The 25643-nt window shown below is 31.8% G+C and overlaps 1 protein-coding gene across 1 annotated transcript; it reads right to left on the minus strand.

The window, feature by feature from the left end:
• Window positions 1-2366: 2366 nt before the first annotated feature.
• On the minus strand, window positions 2367-25643 carry LOC124369199 (YY1-associated factor 2). The gene is made up of 4 exons (XM_046827030.1): window positions 25319-25643; window positions 18865-18990; window positions 12751-12897; window positions 2367-8892 (listed from the first exon to the last, which is right to left on the minus strand). The coding sequence occupies exons 1-4, from the start codon at window positions 25333-25335 to the stop codon at window positions 8697-8699; spliced, it is 486 nt and encodes a 161-aa protein (XP_046682986.1). The 5' UTR covers window positions 25336-25643; the 3' UTR covers window positions 2367-8696.

Below are 25643 nucleotides of genomic sequence, written 5' to 3' on the forward strand. Positions count from 1 at the left end.
GGTAGTGCCTGATGAATTTAAAACAGCATCGTTCCTGTATTTAAGTCAGGAGAAACCAAAGAAGTGTGCTCTTACCGTCCTATCTCTGTTATCTAATGCATGTTTAAATACACCATTTAAACATACATTTATTTCACTCATTCGCACAAGTCCTCATGCACACGCCAATTATCATACAGTCCAGTCCTGGCATCAGTCTACCTTACAGTTATGTGCCAAGAACAATCATCTACACTATAAAACCCCTGAGATGTTCGAAACCATTTTAGACGAGTCTTGGATACCTTAGGCATGGGTGCACTTCAACGAATCTGACAAACTGCTGATCAGTTGTACACCTAACTATGAGACCAATTCCTGCCAGGAGACTTGAAAGACTACACGAGTTGATAGCCCACTTGATCCATCTGAAGGTTATTACATAGCACACTAAACTCCATTGTGAGTGTCACGTTCTGAAGTCTCCTTCTTCAGCTAAGTAGTTGATCGTTATCAAAAATTAAACAGTACGGAATGTATACGTTCCCATCATAACTTTTAGAACTCTACCTGGTTCAGTAATATATCTACCTTGATCGTCCTTGAGACCACCAAGTGGTGAGAAGGGATTTTTTTCCAATAGCTGCAGAAGCCTTGTGCAACTCTGCACACTATCAATGTCAGTGGCAGTTTCTTATAGGCTTAGCTGTACGAACCTTGCGGTTGTACAGTGCAAGAGCCTCATGGTGTCTTCCAAATTTTTGCTCTCCTGTCCTAACTCAAAACTAAGTCTTAACTCTCTTTCTCAAAGAGCCCAGTTCAGAGCTACACCAGGCTACTTTGGATTTCCTCCTGTTAATGGCAGGACAACTGAGATCAAATGAACTCATAATTGCAGAAGTCAAATTGTGGGCTTTTTGTCTAGCTGTACAGTATTGTAAATCAGTTTCCGGTTGCTACCAACAGATTTCAGTTGTGCCCTTAGGTTTCCCTTGTATGACACCCAGTCTGTATTTCTATACTGTACTTTTTCAAGTTCTACGTCTCCAATTTTAAAGCAGATGTCGGCATGATTTGAGAGGGAAGGCTCGTCAGACATGCCAACTGTGTATCCGATTAACCATATCCTTCATCCTATCACCACCCTTTGTGTCCCCATGCACAATGTAGGAGCATTACCCACATTTTCAATCACTAGACTATGGGATAATATAGTCTAGTGATCTGTAGCAGCTGAACCGAGAAACCTACCTTCTTTGTTTTAACTAAACACCTGTATTTCAACCTCAAAGAATTCGGGAAAATAATTAACACCCAAAATGGTACTTTTCATTTTTTTTTATGGTGACCTTGATCCCTATCATCAGCTGCCACTCCTTGGGTCCTCAATTGGATATGGTCTACAACAATGAACACCCTCCATTTCCTCACATTAATAGTCGCTGCAGACTGCTCATCTTACTGATGATAAAAGACAAAACGAAATGAGGGGAGCAAACTGCACATGCAGGAACTATTACAGCAGATAGTCAAAGCCAGGTCTTACAGGAATCTTACCTCTGCATATTCTTTATCTGTGACTTAACTGAAATTACACCCATCTTTGATTCTAGAACAGAATTTGCACTCACAGCGATTGGACTCAAATCTGCAACTTATAACACACACCAATGAAAACTTGCGTATAAAACTGTGTATGTGCAGTATTGCTGGTTGAGATTTCTCTGCCTGGAAAACAAGCAGACTAGGGAAAATGCAGTATGTATGTCCTCTCCAATGAGTTCTGAATTTATTAAGTAGGTGCCAGTGACTCGGTCATTTAAATTTCAGCCAACTGATTATTTTTCAGTATAACCTGTGATAAAAGTGGGCCTGGTTAGCTTACACATTTCAATGGTGAACTAGGCATTTGTCTCAATGTCTGCATGGCCAGTATGATTCTGCTTTACCTAATTGTAAAACAGGAACTGTTACATGTATTGGTACTGAAAACAATTGAAGAAGGAGGTTTACACCCTATTTTAATTCAGAAGTGGCCAGCTCATACATTTAAGAGCTGGCTATAATTAAACAACTTTGAGTTTTACTCCATAAGAACAATGTTAAACTTCAAACACTTTACACCCTTACTTTTGATTGTATAATTATGGGAGATGTCTAAGGCATGACGTATATATGATGTGTGTGGCACCCAAATGTGTTATAATTAGTATAAGTACCATAATATGATATATGTTTAAAATAAGACATCTCTCATGATTCTACAACTAAAAATAGGATCATAAAAGTTTTTAGAGTTAAACATGGTTTTTATGGTGGTAAAATCAAGATAGCTATCAGTACAGCCCACAGGGTGTATGCCGAACAGTTAAGAATAACTCAAAAGGTTTGTTCAATCTCTTTTAATTTTAAAATAACAAATTTACAATATATTTACATTTTTGCTTACATTATAATCACACTAAAATGTATACAGTAAAACCTCATTAATAAAGACTCTATAAATCTGAACAATTGTCTCTCAAACATATTTAACTGATAAATAAAGTATTTTACCATATGATCAAAAGTACAAAATATTATGTGTTTGCTATGTTATTTAACACGTTCAATGCAGACGACATGTAAATGAGTCATCTAGTGTAGTGAGTCTCATCATGTGCAGATGATGTGTTAGTGTAGCATTGCTCACACACCCATATACAGCCAAATGTCCGGTCCTGTTTAGTTTGTTGTTGTTAGTGGCTAATGTCAGTAACATATACAGTGCTCTTCATTTTTTTTTAGATTGTTTCATGGTTTTAAGTATGAGTGATAAGAAACCAATGGCATTTAATAATCCTGATAGTCTAACTCTCAGTGAAATAAATAGATATGCATATTATGAATAAGAATCCGACTAGTACGGTAGTGGTGATAGCTATAAACCAAGTGGTAGTGAACATATTAGTGGTAGTGAAAAGGGAATGATCTTAGTGATGAGCTTGATGATGACCTTGAAAACTCACGTCTATCATGTACTGTGTCATGTTCTAGTGATAATGACTTGTCTGGTCTTAGTGGCCTTCAAAACATGGCCAATGGTACACTTCCCTTATCCCCCTCAACTAGCAACACAACATGGGGAAAACCTCCTCGTGTTGAGTTACAGAGGGATGAATTACCTCGGATGGAAAAGTTTTATTTAACCAACCGACAGGATTGAAAGTTCCACAGCCTAGCAACAATCCAATAGATTATTTTCAACTCGTTATTGATGATTGCTTCTTATGGGCCATTATCAGGTAGACGAATTTATATGCAGCTGGTGTTTTTTTGAATGGAAATCTAAAACGTAAATCATGAATTAATCATTGTCAATAAAAATATGTCGAAGGACAGATTTTTTGGTTATATTACAATATATGCATCCAGCATCTGAAGTCCAAGATGACTGATAGCAAAAACACAAACTGGTTATAAATTATTTCAATAAAAAATTTCCTGTCTTTACGCCCCTTGCAGAGTCATCTTTAGAGTCCATGGTTTTATAGAGGGGTAGTTGGTATTCAAACAATACATAAAAAACAATAGACACAAATACTGCATTCACATTCTGAGTTAACCTAAAGAGGCCTTGAGATGAAGTTTGCTGTATATGCTGGTGTTATGGACATACTTTCTGGTTAAGGGCACTCAAAGAAAGTAGTATTTTATTTCATGGAAGAATGACTTAAAAAAGAGCACTCAATGTTGATAACTTTTAAAATAATATCAAATTGACAAGAGCTCTTATAGAAAAGGGAACATACAAAACAGGAACTCTACGAGAAGACGGAGTTGATGTTTTGAAAGAAGTTGTAAAAAACTGAAGAGAGGTGAGAGAGCATTAAAATATCACAAGGAAGTTATGGTAGGAAAATGGAAAGTTAAAAGTGATGTTTTGTACATCACTAGTCAGTCTGAAACAATAAGTGACAAGTAAAAGAGGAGTTGAACAGGTGAAGTCTTTGATTCAACCTGTGATTGAATATAACACTTATATTAATGTGAATGTTGAGTTTTGCTCCAGTTTACCTTTCTCTTAGTGCAGCGTATCAAATCTGATAGAAAAAGTTTGTTACTACGTCAAATTCCAGACACTGCACTAAGAGGAAGGTGAACTTGAACTAAACTGAACATTCACACTGAATAAAACCTTCCCACCATAGCTACATTACTAGCTATGTGGGAAGGATTTTGGTATCAATGGTATTGATAGGAAAAACCAACTTATGAGCTACTATCTTTAAGAAAAACAGTTTGTTGGTATAAGAAGTTCCTAATTTACATTTTGTAAATGGGCATAATTAACACCTTTATACCATACAACAAGCATAATAGCAACAAGAAAATGTCAATGTTATAGTTTAGAACAGCTGTGGTCAAAAGTCTTCTTGCACCTGAACCCAACAGTGCAAATAATGATGATGTAGTTCATGAAAAATCATCTAAGGCATTTATCTACAAAGCTAGCTTTGTAACTGAATGAAAAGAGAGGTAGAAAACAATGTCATGTATGCTACACATAGGGCAGGAAGAAAGACACCACTTTTTACTGTAAGGCTTGTCCACAAAAATCAGCTCTTTATCTTAAAAACTGTTTTGAGGAATATCATGGAAACTGAAAAACTTAATAAATAAATAGTATAAATATTTGTAGAAACAATATTGAAATTTGCTCAGCAAAGAATGATATCATTATCATGTAGCCTAAAAAACTATTTTTCTCTCACGAAAGTAGTAGCCTAATCTTGAAAATAGTGTTCTGAAGAAATTATTTTGTAGCTTCTTACAAGATTAAACTGTTTTCCACAGTAAAATTTAGGGCTTGTGTTCTTGTCATCTATTTTATGAAGAACTGTTTTCTCAATGAACAGATTTGAAATTCAGTTAATAAAAATGTTATGTTTAAAAAGACTTCAATCAAGAAGAACAAAAATACACATCACAACATTATAATTTATTCCAAAAAAGGTCAAACGGACAGAGCTTTGCCGTTTTCCCTCAAAAGAAGTATTTTAAAGGACTTATTCAAATAAAACTAAAAAAAATTACTTCAGTAAACAGGATGGTGTATTGAAAAAGATCAGCAATGAACGTGTTAAAAGTTTGTTTATGTATATAACATTTTAATAAAAAAATTAAATTGTGTTTTATTAAAGAAATTTCTTTTGTACTCTGTTTAGTGTTTGTTTATAACTTACCTAAATTTCAGGTTATTTGTTTTTAATAGAATCTCAGTACTTTTCATGGATAATGTCAATGTTCAAAAAGTCCAGTTTAATGAGATTGTGCTGAAGTTTATGACAAATAATATTAAACTTTGTACACATTTTTAAAGCATTAGAACACATATGAAATCAGTCTTTAAACAGTGATGCAACAAGATAAAAAGTATTATAACGTAATAATATATTTTATACAAATAGTGTTGACTAAAATATAAAAACATATTATAGGTTATTCACACTATATTAAACTATAGAACACTTATAAATCATTCAAAGACTACTGGAGTTTACATAAATACCACCTGTACGTTAAACGTAAATACTGTGGTGAATAAAAAATTTCAAATTAAAATTAACTAAAGTAACAAAATAAATCCCTTGTAACATAAGGGATTCACAGACCATATGATGTGATTCTATTTTACCTCTTGAACAACCAAATTTTAGAGTTAGGTATAACAGCAATGCAAAGTGTGATTTAAAATATTATTATTTCATTTGACAAAGGTGTATTTTGTATTGAATATAAAGCACAAACCATGTTACCTTTTTTGTCTTAAATTAAATAAATACAATAATTCATGAAGAGAAAATGTACTTCATATTTTTGATAACACTGTTTGTTTTATAATGAAATACAATCAGATCCAATCCCCTAAACATATTACAGTAATAAACACATTTTTTTCCAGAATAAATACAAATCACAGGATAAGTATTTTCCATTTCATATTTATATGTAAACACAAACAGCTGTTGCCTTCAGCTTCACCTACATTAACCCAAGCAATGTAGGACGATTTCAACTAAACAGATAGAATTTATTATGCAAACCCAAAAACAAATTAAAATTATTTATGAACTGACCATATTATCTTTTCTAATGAAACATAAAGTTCATTTACCTCTTTTTTGATGGGCAGACAAGGGTGTGTCACTTGGAAACAACATTTATTAGCTCTATAAATATAAATATAAATTGGGACAACAGGGGTTTAACGGAATTGAGACTTAGTAATTACAATTGACAACTAACAAACAAACTGAATAAACTGAATAACAATTTAGATACATTTTAACAAAAAGACATTTATTTTATTTTATTTCTTTGCCATAACATTTTTTTGTTCAAAACTAAACTTTTTTTGAGGTAGAACAGCATTGATAATATTATTTGACTCATTAATAAATAAACCTTGTATTAAACCTATTCCAGTTGTCCACAAACACCCTTTTGAACAAATATATGGTTGGAAACATCAATACAACTCTGATAAAACTTAAGTCTTACATGCTATGGTTTTTCCAGTATGGAGGTATTTAAAAAAAATCTATAATCTATCAAAAGGACCCACACATTTTAAAATACATCGGTTTTCAGCAACTTCCCCCACTTGCTGACTAAAAAATACTGTTTAAAACATTGTTTTACAGTTACACCCAGTGAATACTCATGACTGACAGACACTAAATTGCAATTTTTAAGCCACTATCCTTAAAATAAAGTTATTAAATAGACTTATTCAACAATTTAATGATTAATAAGACTAAATGCAGTTTAAATAGTTAACTCCAAGTCATACTTTTACTGACACAAAATTAACTATACAAACGATGGATGCTTTTCTGTAGATTAAAAGAGAAAATTAATCACAGTGAAATAACCTAAAATCTCAATAATAAAGGTTTAAATTGTACAGTCACTAAGTGTTACACGCTCTATCAATATTTTAAGTCATATCTCCTTTCACAATCAGAAACATGAACATGGGATATTTACAATCAAAATCCCCAAAATATTTTAACACATAATGTTTAAAACAACCTGCATAGTTGCTAAAATTACAAAAGAAAGTAACAAATTACTAATATATACAGACTATTTAGACTTATCAAGTAAATCATTAGATATATAAAAACAACAATATTATCTTTGATGTTTTATGAGCACAGATTTATCTACTTTGTTCAAGTAATGTTTGGCAATTATCCTATTTTCACATATTTACATTGTACAAACTTTACCAAGTTTTGGCAGGATCATAAATATTAAACAGACGTTTTAAATACACAGAAAATGAATTAAGGAACTACGCATTGGAATGCTTTCATTTACCTTTAATATAATATCTTTGAGGATTCAATTTTTGAAATAATCAAATCATGTTTTAAAGTTGTGATAGTGCTCCAGAATTTGTATTTTGTGTTATGTATAGCATTTTATGTTTAATGCTGTGCATATTAGATTTATTGGCAGAGGTTTGTTTTTTCCTTGTTGCTGTTACTTATATTTTACATCATTAGGGCAAGTTGTGTTGCAATAAAGCGCTAAAGCAAAATTAAGTAAATCTCGCTCGCTGTGACTGTAACAAAAAATTCCCCTAGCAATTGTCTTAGAATAAGCAAGAAAGATATTGACTGCATCAATGTTGATGATTTGCTCTGGAGATTCCAATCTTGGTTTAAAGTTAGAGAAACATTAACTTTCATTCTTGCATTCAACAAGGTACCGCACTGACAACACTAAGCTCAGTTCCCTGTTAGATGAGGCTGATTGGTCTTAAGTTTATAGTAAAACCGAAGCTTTGTCAATGTTTAATTATTCTTTAATACAGATTTTTATACCAGAGCAAGGTTAAAATTAAGAATTCTTGTAAGGCCTACACAAAACTTAAACCACGGATGACTGATTTTACTTTAAAAAATACTATTTATAATTCAGCTTGGAAACCTCCTACTAATACAAGTCTGATATTATTTTACTTAAGAAATAAGCTTCATTATGATGTAAAACTAATAATGAAATATAATTATTCCAAAATTAGATAGACAGAATTAGAATTGAGAGCTACACAGGAGACATACATTGTTTATTTGTTTTAATTTAATCTTAAGTTCAATTAAAAATGCATTGCCAACATTATAGAAGTATTGTAAAACTATTGCCTATAATTTCTTTTAAGCAAAGATTTATCCGTGATTACCAGTAAAAACATTATACTATCAATAAAGTCCCTTCTCTTTTTCTTATAAAATACAGGTTATGGATATCATTCTGACCAAAATTTGATTTATTTACTGTTCTGGTTCCTGCTGGTTGAACAATTGATTGGCTAATTAATATGTAATTTAAGCTTGTACATTCCTGGCATACCGGTACATAAAAATTACCAGGTAAAAAACTGTGGGTACACAAACATACCAGTACTTATAGTCATTTTCATGAAACCTACTTTTTATATATAGAGGGGTTAAAAACAGATGTTTTTGCTGAAAAATAAAAGTTGGTTTTTGAACCATGACTATTTCTATATTATATAAGAGAAAGCAAAAACTATTAAAATATTCGACATCACTAAATGATGAGCAATATTTATTTTACAGGTAGTAAAAAAATTATAATGGGTCTATCTTATTATCTAAAAAATCTTTAAAAGTGAATACATTATAGTAAGAATGGTGAGTCTATGAGCTGGGGGAATCAGTGTCTGTGCTACGCATGTCTGCACTGGACTCGGCCTCGGATGAAGCACTGCTGTGCTCTGACTGGTCTTGTGAGCTCTTCGCCTTGGGTTTATACTCCGTGATCATCACTGTGATGTTGTTTACTGTCACCTCCCGTGTCTGAGCTGAGCTGCGATCCACATTTTTCAGTTTTGGTCTACAACATAAAAAGTATTATATAATGGCCTATGTTTTCAATGAATACAAATAACAGATATTTTTGTAAGTGCTCAAAAACACAATAGTAATATTTTGTTAATGTACAATGAAACCAATTTCTTTCTCAAATATTGAATTATTTCATCCTGCTATTAATTCAAATGGACTAAACCCAACCTTATAAAAAGGATATTTTAAATCCCTGATGGTAAACAAGAGGGCTTGTCTAATTTAACTCCCTCATTGAATTTTGCATAAGTGAAGGAAACTTCAGGCTTTGTTTCATGGATCACACAAAACATGAATCATCCAATACATAGTATTATTTATTAATATATTGAAGGAAGTTATTCCCATATATTGTGTGAGAGTAGATAAAGGATTTCTTATAAATTTAAATATATTAGTTGTTATAAAACATTTTTAACATAAATTGGATTTTATTTGGATTGGATGAAAAACAATAAGATAGATAGGCATGTATATTTATAGGCATTTTTATGTAATATTATATATATGTGTATCATATATACCTTGTTATTTTTTAGTAAGTGAATAATTTATATGATTTATATACCTATAACTGATACGTATAATTAAACAACAGAACAGAACAATAAATTATTATTTCATATATATAATTTCAAATAAATACAACGCAGTATCATTTATTTTGTTAGATCATTTATATTTTAAATAATTCTATAAGCAAGATTTTTTTATTTTCTTTACAGTTTCATTTCAGAATGTGATATTTATATAAAACCATAATCACTAGAAAAAGCTGTATGCTCTTGTATTTGGAATAAATTAAGACACAGAACACAAAATGCTGCTGGGATTCAACTGCTAGCACTTGTACTCAGCGGAAGGAAACATTAGCCACCTGTTCCTAACCTAGGAGGTCTGTGGAGTTTCCCAAGTAAAATATGTCAGCTGATTCTAACCTTCAATGACTGAGAGTTTTCTTTTCTCACATGGACAATTGTTAATAGAAAATGGTGCGAGAAAATCTTCAATTCAGAAATTGCATTCTGTTACTAATGCTGGTAATGGTCATTTTGTGTGATTTCCATGCTCAAAATAGTTATTTTTATGATTTTAATCTATCGAAAATGTTTTTTTTATATCATGTTCATTTAAGGATAAAGCAAATATTCTTTTAATATTTTGAGTACTCTTAGGTTCCTATCCCATCATTCTTATGAACATACAAAATACGAGTGTCACTCTGAAACTTTAAAGATATATGAAATTTATCCCTCCAGCATCAATGTAATTTTGAAATCAGATTTTCCACTTTTTGAAAGCACCCAGCCCTCAATTTTTGAAATGGAGTCAAACGAATCTCATTATCTATTTTGGTTTCAAAGAAAAGCGATGACCGTGCAACGTTTCTTCAATTGAAGAATAACCAGAAGTTGCACAAATCGAGATCAGGTGGATAAAGGAGGTGCTCCATCGTTTTGGTGCCATTTACAGCCACACACTTTTTTTGTAGCAATGTGAAAAGAGGCATTGTCATGGAAAAAAATTAAAAATTTTATGTTCAAGTCCTGAAGAACTTCTGGTAAGCATTGTTCAGTACACAAACTTGCTGTGTTAGCCCTTTGTCCTTCCATAGCCTTCACGAGTATCATACTCCGGAGAAAACAGCGTGCGTTACTTTCTTCACTAATCGTTGTTTCTTGACCATTATGGAGGTGGCTTGTCTTAAACACCCATAGACAACTCTCTGCTCGAGTACAAATCTCATAAAACGGTATGTCCGTCTCTTCACCAGTAACAATTTTTGAATTAACCAGATGATCACAATTTTTAAGCAATTGAAGGATCTGCTGGCCGATTCTCACATGCTTATTGCTTATCAAATCGTGAGGTACCCACAAAGAATAAGATTTTCCGAGTTTTAAAGATTCATGCAATATTATTTGTACTTTGTTTGAACTAAAGCATACATAAAATTAAAAACAAAGATAAAGTTATGTTATATTTTTACCTTATACATTAGAAAATTTTTAACTTGGACGTTAACATTTCCGATTGCAATTTGTTCATGTAATTTCCGAACACGCAAAAATTATACTGTATGTCTGTCAAAACTCCATGTCGAGAGTTTACGTTCTACATGATCGTGAGTGTCGTTATTGAAAAAGTGTATTCTTGGCTTTCATAGACATCATTTCAATAGCCTGAAGTAAATAAATGTTTATACAATAATTATTAAAAAAAAGTAATGTTTTGAAAAACCCCAAAATGCGCCTAATGTGTCAAAAATAGCTTCAATTAATTTTATTATTTTCTTTACTTTATTGTTATCTGGAGATAGTGAAAATCATATCAAACCAAAGAAGAACTGCTGGAGTAGGTAAGAATTACAAATCGTCTGCTTGTAATGGTGATTTCTTGGTTGTTATTACACCATTGTCAATAATAGAGTATTATTTATTATTCATTTGGATCTTTTAGACTATTCATTCTTTAGTGTACATATACTAATTAGTGAATTGAAAAATGTAGAAGTTTAAGTAAGGCTTTAGTGAATTGATTGCATTTTTATGAAACTGCAGGTTGGCCTATGTTCAAATAGGTTCAATATTTTTATTGTTGAGTAAATAATTTATTGCACATTTCATAATGAGTGTTAATTTGAACAGTAGTGGCCATAGGAACATACAAAACTGACGATGTTAGTTTGGTAGATATGGATGAAGTCTTATCTGATTTGGATGAACATTTCCTAATGAATTAAATGTGCCTGATTCTATTGACTTCGAAAAAAATAATAAAGACAAAAATACATTGTTGTACATTTTTGTAAATTTATATAAATATACTTTCTATAATGAGTTCGTCCCGTACAATCCAAACTGACGTAATTACTTACAAAATAGTGCAATTAGAGATTTTTGCAAATTTTGTAGTTTTTATAGATATATGATTTAAAATTACCAAAAACTTCATTTACTCAAATAATTTTTATAATTTGTAAGTTAGATATATTACAAAACCTTTGTGTATTTTAAATTTATTCAAATAAATTTTACATTAAATGTGAGGTTACTAATACATCAGTTAAAACATTTTTCTGAACTACTTTTTTTAATGTTAATAATCAATTTAATTTTAAAGGTAAAACTAAAATATTTCAATATTTCATTCTTTTTATGTAAACTACATGTACATATATTTCTAAAGACACTGACATTTTAAAAATATTGTTATCTTAAAAATAGATTATTAGTGATTAAAATTTAAAAAAACCCTACAAAATCACAAAAAACCTGCCATTTTGGAAAAATTGATGGTCCATTACAGGGTTAATTAAGTGCTGTGTCTGTCCTCTTGGATTATAGGATACACCCAATCAAAGTTTTCTTTGACAGTGGAATATGGCCTTCCTGAACCTTTTGTCATCTTAAAGCGAATTATAGCCCCTTCGAAATTCTGAATACCACCTAAAAACAGTAGATGGGTTGGTGCTTCAAAACCAAAGGCAATTTTAACATGTTGAGACTCACTCCTCTTGAGACAAAGAACTTTAAAACTCAGAGAAAATACTCTCTCGGTAACTTCAAGACCTCACGATGTTAATCGTTCCGAACAGACAACATAAGTACATTGATAAACCTAGGTTGCTGGCAGGTACTAATTAGGCACTCAGACAATCAGATAAGAATAATTAATAAAATGATTGCAGTATGCACTTTCTGCCGGTATCTCAAAACTTTCAGAGTGACAAAATTTGGTGAGGGAAAAGACCAATTTAAAGTTTTTATAATGCATAATTTTCCTCGATTTTTACACGTACAGTGAATAGGTATTAAAAACAAAAGTTTTATCTCCATATACTTACGGAAGCCAGGATTTTCTTCCTGATTTACTCTGCTGTGATGTTTTTTTCTCAGACTTGTCTTTTTGACCATTTTCAGTTTTATTGGCTTTCTGTGGGGGTGCAGGTGTATACTGCTGGGCTGCCAACTGAGGATTAATTCTTGGTTTCCTAAAATTAGCACATAAATAACATTCAAAAGTATATGATGTTTTTTTTATTTCACATTAAACCATCAACATTTCTCAAATAAACAACAATCATGGGATCAAAGATAAACTTAATGTGCAATAAGTATCTTGAAATGTAATGGCTTTGAGAAGCCAATGATTGATAACTCAGCCATTATTTCAAATAAAACTATGTAAGTTTACTTAGTGTTGAAAAATAGTTTCTTATTTTAGAGATATGTAAGACACGTTGCAAGTTCCAATAGAATACATGAAGTGCCTTAAGATTTATTTGGATATGTATTGCTTTTTATTTTTATTTTTTCCAAGGAATAGTACATTTTCTGTTTAATGAACGATTTCTACTTTTGTACATGTATGATTGATGTTTTATATAGTCTCTTAACTTTATACAATAGTGAAGACAGTTGAGCCCTTCTAGTCCATACATCAAATTGATTAATATCAGGCAAAGTAGTAGTCAGGATTCCACATTTTAATATACATATGACCAATATCTCAACAAACATAATCATAAATATTCCACAGTCCATGCCATTTCTTTGTTGTGGACCCTTGCATTTTGTGATTGATATGGTTATGTTTAGATCAATGAATTTAAATAAATTTCTAGCCACTTTGATTTCTGGATGATAATTACAACCTGACATTGAATCATAGTAATAAAATTTATTTTCTCCTCTGAAATACAGAATCAGACTCCAGTGTGATCCACTGTCAGTAATTTCATTTTTAAAATGGTTAACCTAACACTGCATTGATTCCACTGAGTAAAATTCACTGTGGAGGAGCCATTGATAATGGATAGGCACAGCCAGCACAGATAACAGACTAGGGAGTGTACGCTGGCACAGGAATGACTCTATGCACTGCCGGACCGTGATGACTCAATTTCCAGTGAGTGTCAAAAAGCAACACATGCCACTTATCTCTGCTTACATAGTGTGAAATGTAAGATTATAATTGTTATCTCCTGTTCACGTTTAAAATAGGGAAGGATGACTTTAGGGCAGCGGTAGACCTAACATCCCTCGAAGATAAAGTTAAGTGGTTTTTGTACGGCTATGAAATGAAAACACAAACTAAAGCCCTTTATCTCTCCGGATTTAAATAAAAATTTGTGTTCAAAAAGTGTAGTTTAAAGAATTGCATATACAACTTATAAATTAGTTTTTTAAGACATTATTCTACAATTACAATTAAAAAGTAACTGTTCTAGTTTGATTCAAAAAATTCACAACTCAATTAAAGAGGTATGCCATTTATGAGCTTTTTGGCTATTGTAACAAATTGTATCATTACCTGTAATAAATGTACTTCACATAGTAGGTAATAATATCCATGATTTTACGTACTTTTTCATATCAGAGTGATTGATAGAATTGTTATAATGCAAATTAAGAGGTAAAACTATGCAATGTCTTATATGCTCGGTTTTAAGGTGAGTAATTTGCCAGAGGAATTTAATTACATTTCCTAGTTTTTCACAAAACTTTAAACCAAAAGCCACAATTATTTCTTGTTAATTACACATGCTCTAACTGTACTAAAGTAAGCTACAGGCAATTAACATTTAATAGTTTAAAGTATAGTTTTTTTTTACTGTTTTATACAGTGTTCATAAAGTTTTTGAAAATATTGGATATAAATGTAAACATAACTACAATTACAATACAATAAACAATAAATGTTTATATACTTTCTCAAGGAATAAATTTGTGTGGAAAAGCACATACATACAAACTTAGTAACAAAAAATGAATAAATGTTCATAAGAACGTTTTTACTCATTTTTATCGATTAATTATATACTAAAATTTTTTAAGTCTTCCTAAACACTTTGTGTATAATTTTTAGTTACTGTTTTATCCAATGTACATTTAATACCAAAGAGAGGATTGAACTACTTATTGGGCCTTTCACCCTTGGAACCTCACCTGCTCCAGACATAACTCAGGAATTTATGTTTTAGTCTATAGTCTTTTAAAACGCTTAAACTTAATATTTGACAATGTGATGACACTTTACAAAAGTATTATTTTACATCATATCTTAGAGGAATTCATAATATCCAAGTGGTGCAATATCGTTTTCATGCTTTAAACTATATTTCAGAAATAAGATTGTTGTGAAACACGGAACGCTAATACTATATGAAACATGGTTTATATCTGTGTTCCAAGTTTGTAACAATCAAACATAAAACAATCACAGCAGTTAATTAAAATCCCTGTCATTAAATTTGAATCCAGATGTTTTTAAAGATTATCTAGGAACAAGTTTGAGACGAAACATTTCAAAGTCAATCTCAACGTCAATTCACTACAAAAAGGTCTGATGCACTTTTTATAATAGCATAATAATATAATCATGCATATTTTTATATATTAAGATATGATAGGAAGCACTGATCTATAATGTAATATGTATGCCTGCCTTGTTAATGAAAAACTCTTGTTGTATTAGAGAAGGCTGAACCTTCAGTTTAATTAATGTTTGTCTGTCACCCTTCCATGGTGCAACTGTTATCTCTCATTCTAACTATCTCGCAATTCCCACCACCTGCCATGGTACCAGACACTTACGCTTCTGCACTTCGGTAGGAAAAAAGGTATTTCAAATTCTCCCCAGGTACCAGACACATAAGCTTCCGTACTATGGTAAGAAAACAGGTATTTCAAATTCTTGCCATTCTGGTGTAACAGCTTTCACATTAATAAGTGATTTCTGTATATCTTTCTCTGTCTTTCCATCTATATCTGAGCTCAGCATTATTGATATTTCATATCTGAATAAACAAAAGAAAATGCCATGCTGACAGCTGTTTATCATATAACTCACTTGTATTGTTTATTTTCATTGGCTTGATTGTGAATGTTATTGGTGTTAAACTAATGTTTACAATTTGTTCAATTATTAACCCTTTTACTGCCGGCCATTTTTTTATTGTACCAGTCAAAATTGCCAAGGAGGAAAATCACTGTTGTGCATTCATTTACAAAAAATGCTGTATCTTTTTTATTTTTCATTAGATTTGCATGAATTTTTATTTTATTTACTCGTATTTAAATGCTGTTTTTTAAATAATAAAAAGACATTTTAATTTGAAACAAACACATTATTTATTTTTAAAAATGATATAAATAAAAAATAAATAAAAAAATAAAAAATTGTGTTTGGCATCTGATAATTTATTTTTAAAATTATACTAAAATTATGAGCATGATATCATTATAAACTAGAGCAATTGCTTAGAACATATACCAAAATTTGAAGGTGCTACCTTGAAACATAACTGCACTATGAGGATTTTCCCAAAACTGGTAGGCCTCCTCTAGGCCTACCAGTGGAAATTTGAAGGTAAACTTATCTGTGCCACATCCCCCTCACTATCTAATAACTCCTCATTATCTGATGGTAAGATACAGTCAGGATCGTCATCAGTGTCATCCACATCACTTTGATTGTCATCAATAGCCCTAACAATAATATCAGATTCGTTCTCGGCATCTGAATCTGACAAATTCTGAAGGAAATCGTCACTTAGTTCGTCTTGCACTTACTTATTGTTCCCTCACTCACAGGAGAGTTAGATGTAACTCTTTTACTCATTTTATCCTTGATCAACAAAAGTAACACTTCAAAAAACTTTCGATAACATTGTAAACAACAACAATGAACGAAGATTTCAGTAACATAATCCGATCATCTGGTTTTGACAGCTGTCTAGGTAGTTCGTCAATTCTAGTCAAAGACGACAAAAATAGAAATCCAAAGTTCTTCAAATGGCTTCTTTCATTATCCTTTGCTCCTAAACAACCAAAATACCGAATATTTTGGCATTTGAGCATAACAGTAGCCAGTAACGATAAAAAAAACAGACGTCCGACATATCGGACGTTGGCGTTTTCGGCAAAAATGCCGACGTCCGATATGTCGGACGTCGGCAGTAAAAGGGTTAAGTAAGTGTTTTTATAAATAGTAAATTTTCAAGCATGTTCCTTTTTATGTGAATAAATAATCTGTGTGAAATTACTTCTGTTTCACAGCATACTAATGGATTTAGAACATTTGTATTTTCCACAGTTTATCAACTTTAGGCCTATATTGTAAACATTTAAATGTTTCTATAGTGCAACTTCTTTTGTAGCCCCCAAATATTTTTTGTTTGTATTCCAAATGAGTACCACAAACTGATATATTACACCAATACAATTTTTTTAAACTATACATAGACCTAATCAAATGTGTATCTGTTCAACCGTTAACACTCCCACTGCCCTTAGTATTCTTCTTTAACGCCAAGCCGATCTTCCCAGTTTTGCAAGCTTTCTTTCTAAAATCTGTAAAATACAGTTTTTTACAGCAAACCTAACTGTAAATGGTATTGTTTTGTTCACAATGAATAGCATAATGCAATGATGTAACTAGAACAAATATTGTAATTTGAATTTGTTATGGTGACTTGGGAAAATGTTTTTGTTTTTATACGTAAAAGGGGGGGGGGGTTGTGCCTAAACATATAATTTAAGTGTGTAAATTTTAAATTCCAAGATAGCCTGAAGGTCCAAAATTTAGTCTAGTTTTAGAAAATTTATAGTTTTGTATTAGTTTTTGTGTAAATAAATTAGTTTTTGCACAAAAAATGGGTTTCAAGAGCAAAAACACATAAATTTATAAAAATGTTTATAAATTGTTATGAACTGTAAACATAAGTATATTTGGTATAATTTTATTTACAATGAACAATAGAACACTATAATAATAAATATTGTGAGAAAATCTAAGGGTTTTACTTTTTATGGTTAGTAGAAACAAAAATTGTTATTATACTTTCTAAAAAAGGGATAATTACAGATAAAAACAGTTATAATAATGTTTTGGGGGTTTTTGTAAAATGTTATAATAACCTAAGGGTCATATATAGTAATGTTCTGTTATAAAACTATGAAACACTAACAAAAACAAAAATGTGGGTGAAACAATTTTTTCTTCAAAGACAAAAATAGCAACGTCATTCTAAAATTACACAGCTGTCATAGAACAATAAAAATATCTGTACGGTGTTCGGCAATTCTCTACCTTTCCAATGGTATATGATCAACGGGTATCCATTGATTGGCGTTTAAGGAACGAAAATAAACAACGGATATCCGTTAAATGACAGTCAGAGGGCTAATAGTTGTTCATAAAAGATTAGCAACTTTAGTCAAAGATTTTAAAATATGTGTTTAACTTTTGGAAAATAACATTAAACTAATGTCAAGTTATGTAAAAATTACATTTTTTAAAACATATCTTTAGTTGTAGATATAAAAAAATAAAACATAAGCTCTTTGAAACTGTTTTTATACATATTGAACAGTCCTAAACAAAAAGTAATATTTTTGTTTAGTAAATTAAACATTAAGAGCTGTTTAAACAATTAAAAAATGTATGCATTATAAAATTACTCCTGGCTAAAAACAAGGGTAAATATGTTTACCACTTGAAAGGGTTAACATTGTTCTTACGGGGCTAAAATAAAGGTGGCCACCAACAAACCTGGCTTTTAAATACTATTTTCATCCATTTCAATGAGGGATGGAACACACAACTGCCGCAGCCAGACAAAAGTAGGCTATAGTGTAAATTTGCAATCCTTGAAAATGTCATAGACTGTGCACAACTAATGCAGGATTAAATAAATGGTCCTACAAATCCACCATAAAACTTCAAAATGACTTTCAATAACTCAGATATATTTATTTTGAGATACAAATCATATGTAATGTTAGGTATGGTAACAACGGTCACTAAATTATTGCTCCCTAATCAGCCAGGCCTAATTTTTTTACAAAATCACCATTAGGTCTCTTTACTACAAGCACAATGTTTTTAAATATGGGAGATGACAAGCAAGTTTTGCAAACATCGCAAAAAGGAAACACAATGCGAAATGTATTACCTTGTCGAAGTTCCTTTGCGTACATCGCACATCAGGCATTTAAAAGCTTCAGCTGTATTTCTATAAGTGCAAACACTACAATCCCAAAAGTTGTCTTCCAAAACCTTGGCTTGTCTTTTTGTCCGTCTGAAACCAAAATTAGCGATATTTATCTAATTTTTTTTTGTTATCTATTGGTGTTAAAATATACTGGAATTGTTTTAGTATAACATTACTTTTTGATAACGTTAACATTTTAGAATTTATAAAATTACAAATTCATAGTTTTGTCAGTGGAATCAAAATATTATCGTGGAAATGAAATTGGTTTGAGGACACACCAGGTGACAATTTTTAAACAAGTAACACCTCTGTATGTGCAATCTATAATGTTTCCTGATATTTCTAATGAATCTAGAAGTTGTCTTATTTAAATTTATAGTACTAAGAAATACTAATTAAAGATCATCACATTTCTGGCTCCGTCCAAGAATGTACGTCTTTCTTAAATCTCTCACTCTCAAATCGTCACTCTCTCAGTTTTTTTCCACACAATCTAAAAATAGATTAAGTTGTGAAAAGTAATAAACAAAAAACATACAAACTTTTAAAATAATATAAAAAAAATCACTTTAACTAGACCACTAGGTCAGTTTTCTTTTAATAGCCTCTTCATTGAACACCGACATGGCTCTCGAGCTGAAAGATAATATAAAAAAACATTATCTTCAATGTTGCACATGCTTTTAACATTGGCAGACTAAAATTACTTTGGAAAAATGGTTTTTAAGCAAGTATAATTAAGTAGTACTTCAGTAGAACTCAGTTGGTGGAAGTAAAGAATATGCTGGACAGCACAACTTATCATGTACATAATATAGAGGGGTTCTTCAGGGATCCAGTTTATGCATTTTACTTTATATACTGATTATACTGTTAACACGTTCGCATATAAAGTTCCGTATATGCTGAAATTTTTTAAATATATTTTTTACTTACTTTTGGATGAAATATGATAGAAATATACGAAAATTACTCATTAGTCACAAAAATTATCACTCTCTACCATTTTGGGAATGCAGTAACTGTGGTTATCACTAGCTCCTGAGGACAGTCTTCCTTGCCAGCTGGTAACTCTAGTTACCGCTCGCACTAGGGAACACTTTTATGGCAGTGGGAATATTCCAAATGAATACATCGTAGCTAAGTGAACTGTATTTTATTCATTTAGACCAACATAATAAACAATATTTATACGTAAGTGTGTAAACCAAAATGAATGTAAAAGTTTATAAAGATGTGAAAAAGTTTATATACATCTCCGCTAACTCACTCAAATTCAGTTATTATTTACAAATGTGTGGAGAGTAATTATAACAAATTTATTTAAATGTTTACTTGAAATGATTGTAGTTTAAAAAAAATATTGTAGTACATAAGTTTATAAAAATTTAAGAAAAAAGAAGAAATAAGTTTACTAAAGCAAAATATTGATACAAATGTGTATATACATTTTAACCAACCCACCAAAAGTCGTTTATTATTTACAAATACGCCAAGAACTTGGTTTTTGTACACCACTTGGTCCCGGGGAAGATCCATTTTTGCACAATCACTTACAACGAAAAAACTTTAAAAATTGTTAAAAATTATTAAAAAGTCTAATGTGAAAACAAAGTGCATTAAAGGGGAAAAGTACCTCCCGAGGAGCGAGAAATATGTGTTGTGATAGCTCGAGTGCTGGCTGCACACTGACCTCATTTCAGAACACAGGCCCTGTGGTAACCATAGTTACCGCCCGCTCCTAGCGCAGCGTAGCAGTGGTAACCAGAGTTACCGCCCGCAGCAAACGTGTTAACATTCATTATTAACAACCCAACAGGACCTTCTTGATATCGTATGATGGTCCTTTAGTCTGTCTATCAGTGCAATAACTCTTGATAGACAGGTACCAGAGACTTGAAACCTGGTACAGAGGTTCCTCTTAGTCAAAGGAAGAATCTTATTGATTTTAAAGTCAAAGGGCAGTCCACCTGTCTGTCTGTGCAGGAACTCTTGAATACGTAGCAAATGCCGATATTTTAAACCGAAACCGCTGAAGAAAAAAATAATAAAAGTTAAAATGATTTACACTGGTTTGACAACTTTTTATCCATATAATTAAAAGACTCTAAATTACAATCTCTAGGCGTAAATGCATGGCAATAGACCAGCCCATAGAAGAAGTTAGTACTATTGTATATACAGTAGACTCCCACTTATCCGAGTCCCGATTAACCGAGGCCTTCGAAGATACAACATGTTTTCTTAGACCAAGCAGTTGCAGTACAATAATAAGATAATGTGTTTGTGACTTTGTTATTGCGAAAAACAATGAAGAAAAGCAAATATGAGCTGACATCAGAAGCCTTGTTTTTATGGTTTACTCAAATGCGGAGTTTGGGCACCCCTATAACCGGCATAATACTACAAGCAAAGGCAATAGAATTTCATAAAAAGTTTAGGGATGATGATGACAGTTATACAGCCAGCGATGGATGGTTAAACTGGTGGAAAAAGTAGCACCGTATGAGACAGCTTAATATGTTGGTGAAAAATTATCGGCAGATTCTTCAGAAATTACGAATTTCAAAATAAATTGACATAAATTGCTTTGAAGTCTGGTCTAACATCTGGCCAAATATTTAACTGCAATGAGACTGATCTCAATTTCCGTATGCTGTCGACTAAAATTTTGAAGGCTAAATCTGAAAACTCCACTCCAAGATTGAAGAAGAGCAAAGAGCATGTTCCTATTCATGAGGAACATTTAAACTAAAACCTCTAGTGATTGGAAAGGCCCACAAATCCAGGGCCTTTAAACATATCAATGTTAACTGTTTGCCCACCATTTTTTTATTGAAACAAAAAAAGTGCATGGATGAACAGCCAGATATTTAAGGAATGGTTTTAAAAGAGCTTTTCCCTGTTGTCGAGACATTTTTTTAAAAAAAGAAAGGTTCCTCCAAAAACAATCCTATTGATGGACAAAGCACCTTCACACCCCGATGAGGACGAGCTTTGTGGTGATGATATTAAAGCCATGTTTTTACCCCCTAATGTGACCTTGATACTACAGCCCCTAGATCAACCAGTTCTTGAGACCATAAAAAAAAACTACAGACGTAGACTTCTACAGACCCTTATTTCACGTCTAGACGATGGGATGAATGTTACAGAATCTCTGAAAAAATAACGATAAAAAATGCAGATTTTTGGATCACAACCGCTTGGGGCGAAGTTATCAATTCAACACTACAAAAATCGTAGAGAAAAATAACCAAAGCATAAAGAAAATGTATCAGCAGAGGACAATGAAAGCCTATCTGAATTAGCGCAACTGGCTTCAACACTACAAAAATCGTAGAGAAAAATAACCAAAGCATAAAGAAAATGTATCAGCAGAGGACAATGAAAGCCTATCTGAATTAGCGCAACTGGCTAATTAGCTTCCTTGTGATCAGCATATAAAAAATGAAGATATTCGTGTGTGATGCAATGAAGTTGTTCAAATGGAACTTAGTGATGATGCAAGTGTGCATATTGTGAACAATCCGCAAGGACCTGAAGAACCTGACACAGAAAATATCACCCCTAAAGTGTCTCATTCCGATGGACTGAAGGCAATCGACGCTGCCATTGCCTACATTGAACAGCAAGAATCCACATCACCTACCTCCTAACACTACAGCGGAGGCACTACAGCGGAGGCACTACATCGTGGCGACCAAAAGGGGAAAGAGTTTAGTGCAAAAAAAATCAAAGAATTTTTCACAACTTTCTATATTATTGAATATTATATAACAACTGTTTGTAATTAAGTTTAAATACGAATTTGGTACATATATAATACTGTCTTTAAAATTCAACATGTCTGTTGTTATTCATAACCTATTTAACATAGCCTCTGGATTATCCGAGTTTTTTGTTATCTGAGGGAGTCTCTGTCCCACTTAACTCGAATAAGCGGGATTCTACTGTATACTGTTTAAACCTTTGGTCTTGATAGGATTACAAGTTTTTCTGCTTAAGAATGTTCAAAATTGTAGTCTGGTTGAAAAGCGCCAAAACAGGGACCATTTTTTGTTCTTACTGATGTAAAACCTACATTTGATGTTTGTAAACAATTTGATTTATTTCTAGACACAGAATAAAACAAGCTGCATTTTGATATGACTCTCGTAATTTTTGCACAACTAGTTAGTTTGTGGTCAACGTTCAAACAAGTTTATTGGTACTTTTTTATGCGAGAGTAGTATCCTACAAAAGCGCATGCTTGTTGCTGTAACAGTGGTTCTGATACTGATAATACAGCACCGTGGCTGACAAATGTCTGACATCTAAACATCTTGTCCTGGCGTCTATATCTAGTACTGGAGATTTGAGATTATGTTATAGTCAGATTTTATTCGTGAAAGGTTAAGCATAACCAATCTAAGCAATTTGTTAATGATATCTGTTGAAGGCAGTGAAAGAAGGGTCCATTTCAATGGGGATTAAAAATTGGTGTTTACAAATCAAAGAAGACTACAGTTTGAAAGATTGTGGTAGGGTTTTTATAGATAAACTGATTTTTAAAGTTACATGTTTTATAAAAAATAACCATACCGCTTAATTTTATTTTTATTTTAAACTGAGAAAAGACTTTGTTTTTTGTATATTTTTACAATAAATTAAAAATTTTATTTTCTAACTATACTCCTTTTAATAAAACCTCTTAACGAAAAAATCATTTAATTACTAAGGTTTTAAATATTTAACACCAGTATATTTATTAATGTCAAATTGGTTCTGGAGGCTAAAGTATTATAGAACTGCAGACTGTTTTTCGATAAGTATTATTGTAATATTCGCAGAATACCCATGCTATTGATAAGTGCTCAAGACAAACATTTTTGCTCAAAAGTCTGAAGAACTTGTAGCATTTTTGCAATGAGAATTTTCATCTCAGCTAAAACCCTGGCATTATATGTATAAATAAATGCTGCCCGGTACCGACATTTTATAAATTGTACTTTATTCAGAAATTACAAAGTTATTGTTTAGTTTTCACAACACATAAAATAAAACATCAAGATAACACAAATAAATATGATTAGTGAATGTCATATCATACAAACACTTGCTTACAAATCTTTTGTATGAGAGTCAGCGACTTTGTAAAATCCATAATAACCCTATTATATTTACACTGAAAACTCAAGTTTTTCGCTTGGACACAACTCAAATCACTACATTACTTTTATAGAGAATACAGTAAAACACTGTATAAGTTACTATTTTAGTTTGGATTTAGACTACTCTAATGCTTGGTTATCAGCACATAAACAACAAGAATGACCGTTAAGCAACACAGTACTCGTCCGCTATGTTGCATGACTGGAAAACAAAATTATCGCTTAGGTAAATCAGTATTATCGAAGCCCATTATTTTTGGAGAGGTTTTCCTTGTCGGGGACCAAAATAAACGTCATTATACGTTTCTAATACTTTCCTTCTTCCATAAAGAATAGAAAAATACTCGATGCATCATACTTCCTAATGCCAAATGTTCTCCAAATAGACCTAGACGAGAGACCCTTCAAGTAGGCCTAGATGCACAAATCACCTGTCACTTTTGAATAATAAAACGTTGATCTTTTAGTTTATATTTTCTTTGATTGTCGTAATAACTTGTAAATTTTAAAATAGGTTAAAGAAAGTCTGTTTTTTTAATACTGTAATTTATTTTGTTCTCAATTAGATAAACTCGTCCAAAAATAGAGGCCTCCTGATAAGTATCCATACAACAAATGTTTCACAAATCGAAGAGAAGGGAAATAACATAAAACTCGTATTTATCGATAGTTTGGAACCTAATGAATACAGGTATCTGGTTATTTGGCCTCAAATAACGTTTTACTATATAAAATATTATCGAAATATGAAACGTCAAAATTAGGGATATCAGCACTTTATGCACTTTTTGTACCGTCAAAATTAGCGACACTCAAAGAGTTAAAGTCCAAAAAAAATTTTTACATAATTGGTAAAGGTCTATTGGTAGTTATGTGCACAATTGCAACAATTACACTAAAAAGCTCTAACCCAACTCAAAACTAAGAAAAATTACTGATATTGTATCCAAAGTATCGTAACCTAAGGTTACTAAGTTGACATAAGCTTTAGATACTAGATGATGATATATTTTTAGTACAGAACTATGCTTAAATTCAAACTGATGGTTAGTTACATGTTTAACAGGAACAGCCAAAGAATGCCCAGGTATAGACATAAGTTAATATTGCCTCTGTATTTATTACTTACAGAGGCCTACTATACAAATTTCTTTTGTATAATTAATGAACCTATTAAAAACAATCCTTGTGTTTACATTTAAAATAGAATGCCAACCCTAATTTAATACATATAGTAATAAAATTCAGCAAAAACTCACCCAGACATTATAGCCATTCATAAATGATTTTAACTATTACTCAATGGCCTGGTACATTGTGATGAAAACATTTCATAATTTATAGCCTACAGGGTTAACAATCCAAGAGCTAGGCTATTCCATAAAATCCATTTAATTTATGTTATAACATCGATTGTGAAAGGATTTCCCACAAAAATGGCATTTATAACACTATTACATTATATAATGTTGATAATAATAGTGTCCACTAAACCACAACAATTTAATCCCGTTTACTATCACAAGCTTCCAGTAATTTACATTTCCAACTGCACAGTCTACAGTGAAATGTGATTGCATTGCT

Source organism: Homalodisca vitripennis, chromosome X, assembly GCF_021130785.1.
Source record: "Homalodisca vitripennis isolate AUS2020 chromosome X, UT_GWSS_2.1, whole genome shotgun sequence".
NCBI classification, from domain to species: Eukaryota; Metazoa; Arthropoda; class Insecta; order Hemiptera; family Cicadellidae; genus Homalodisca; species Homalodisca vitripennis.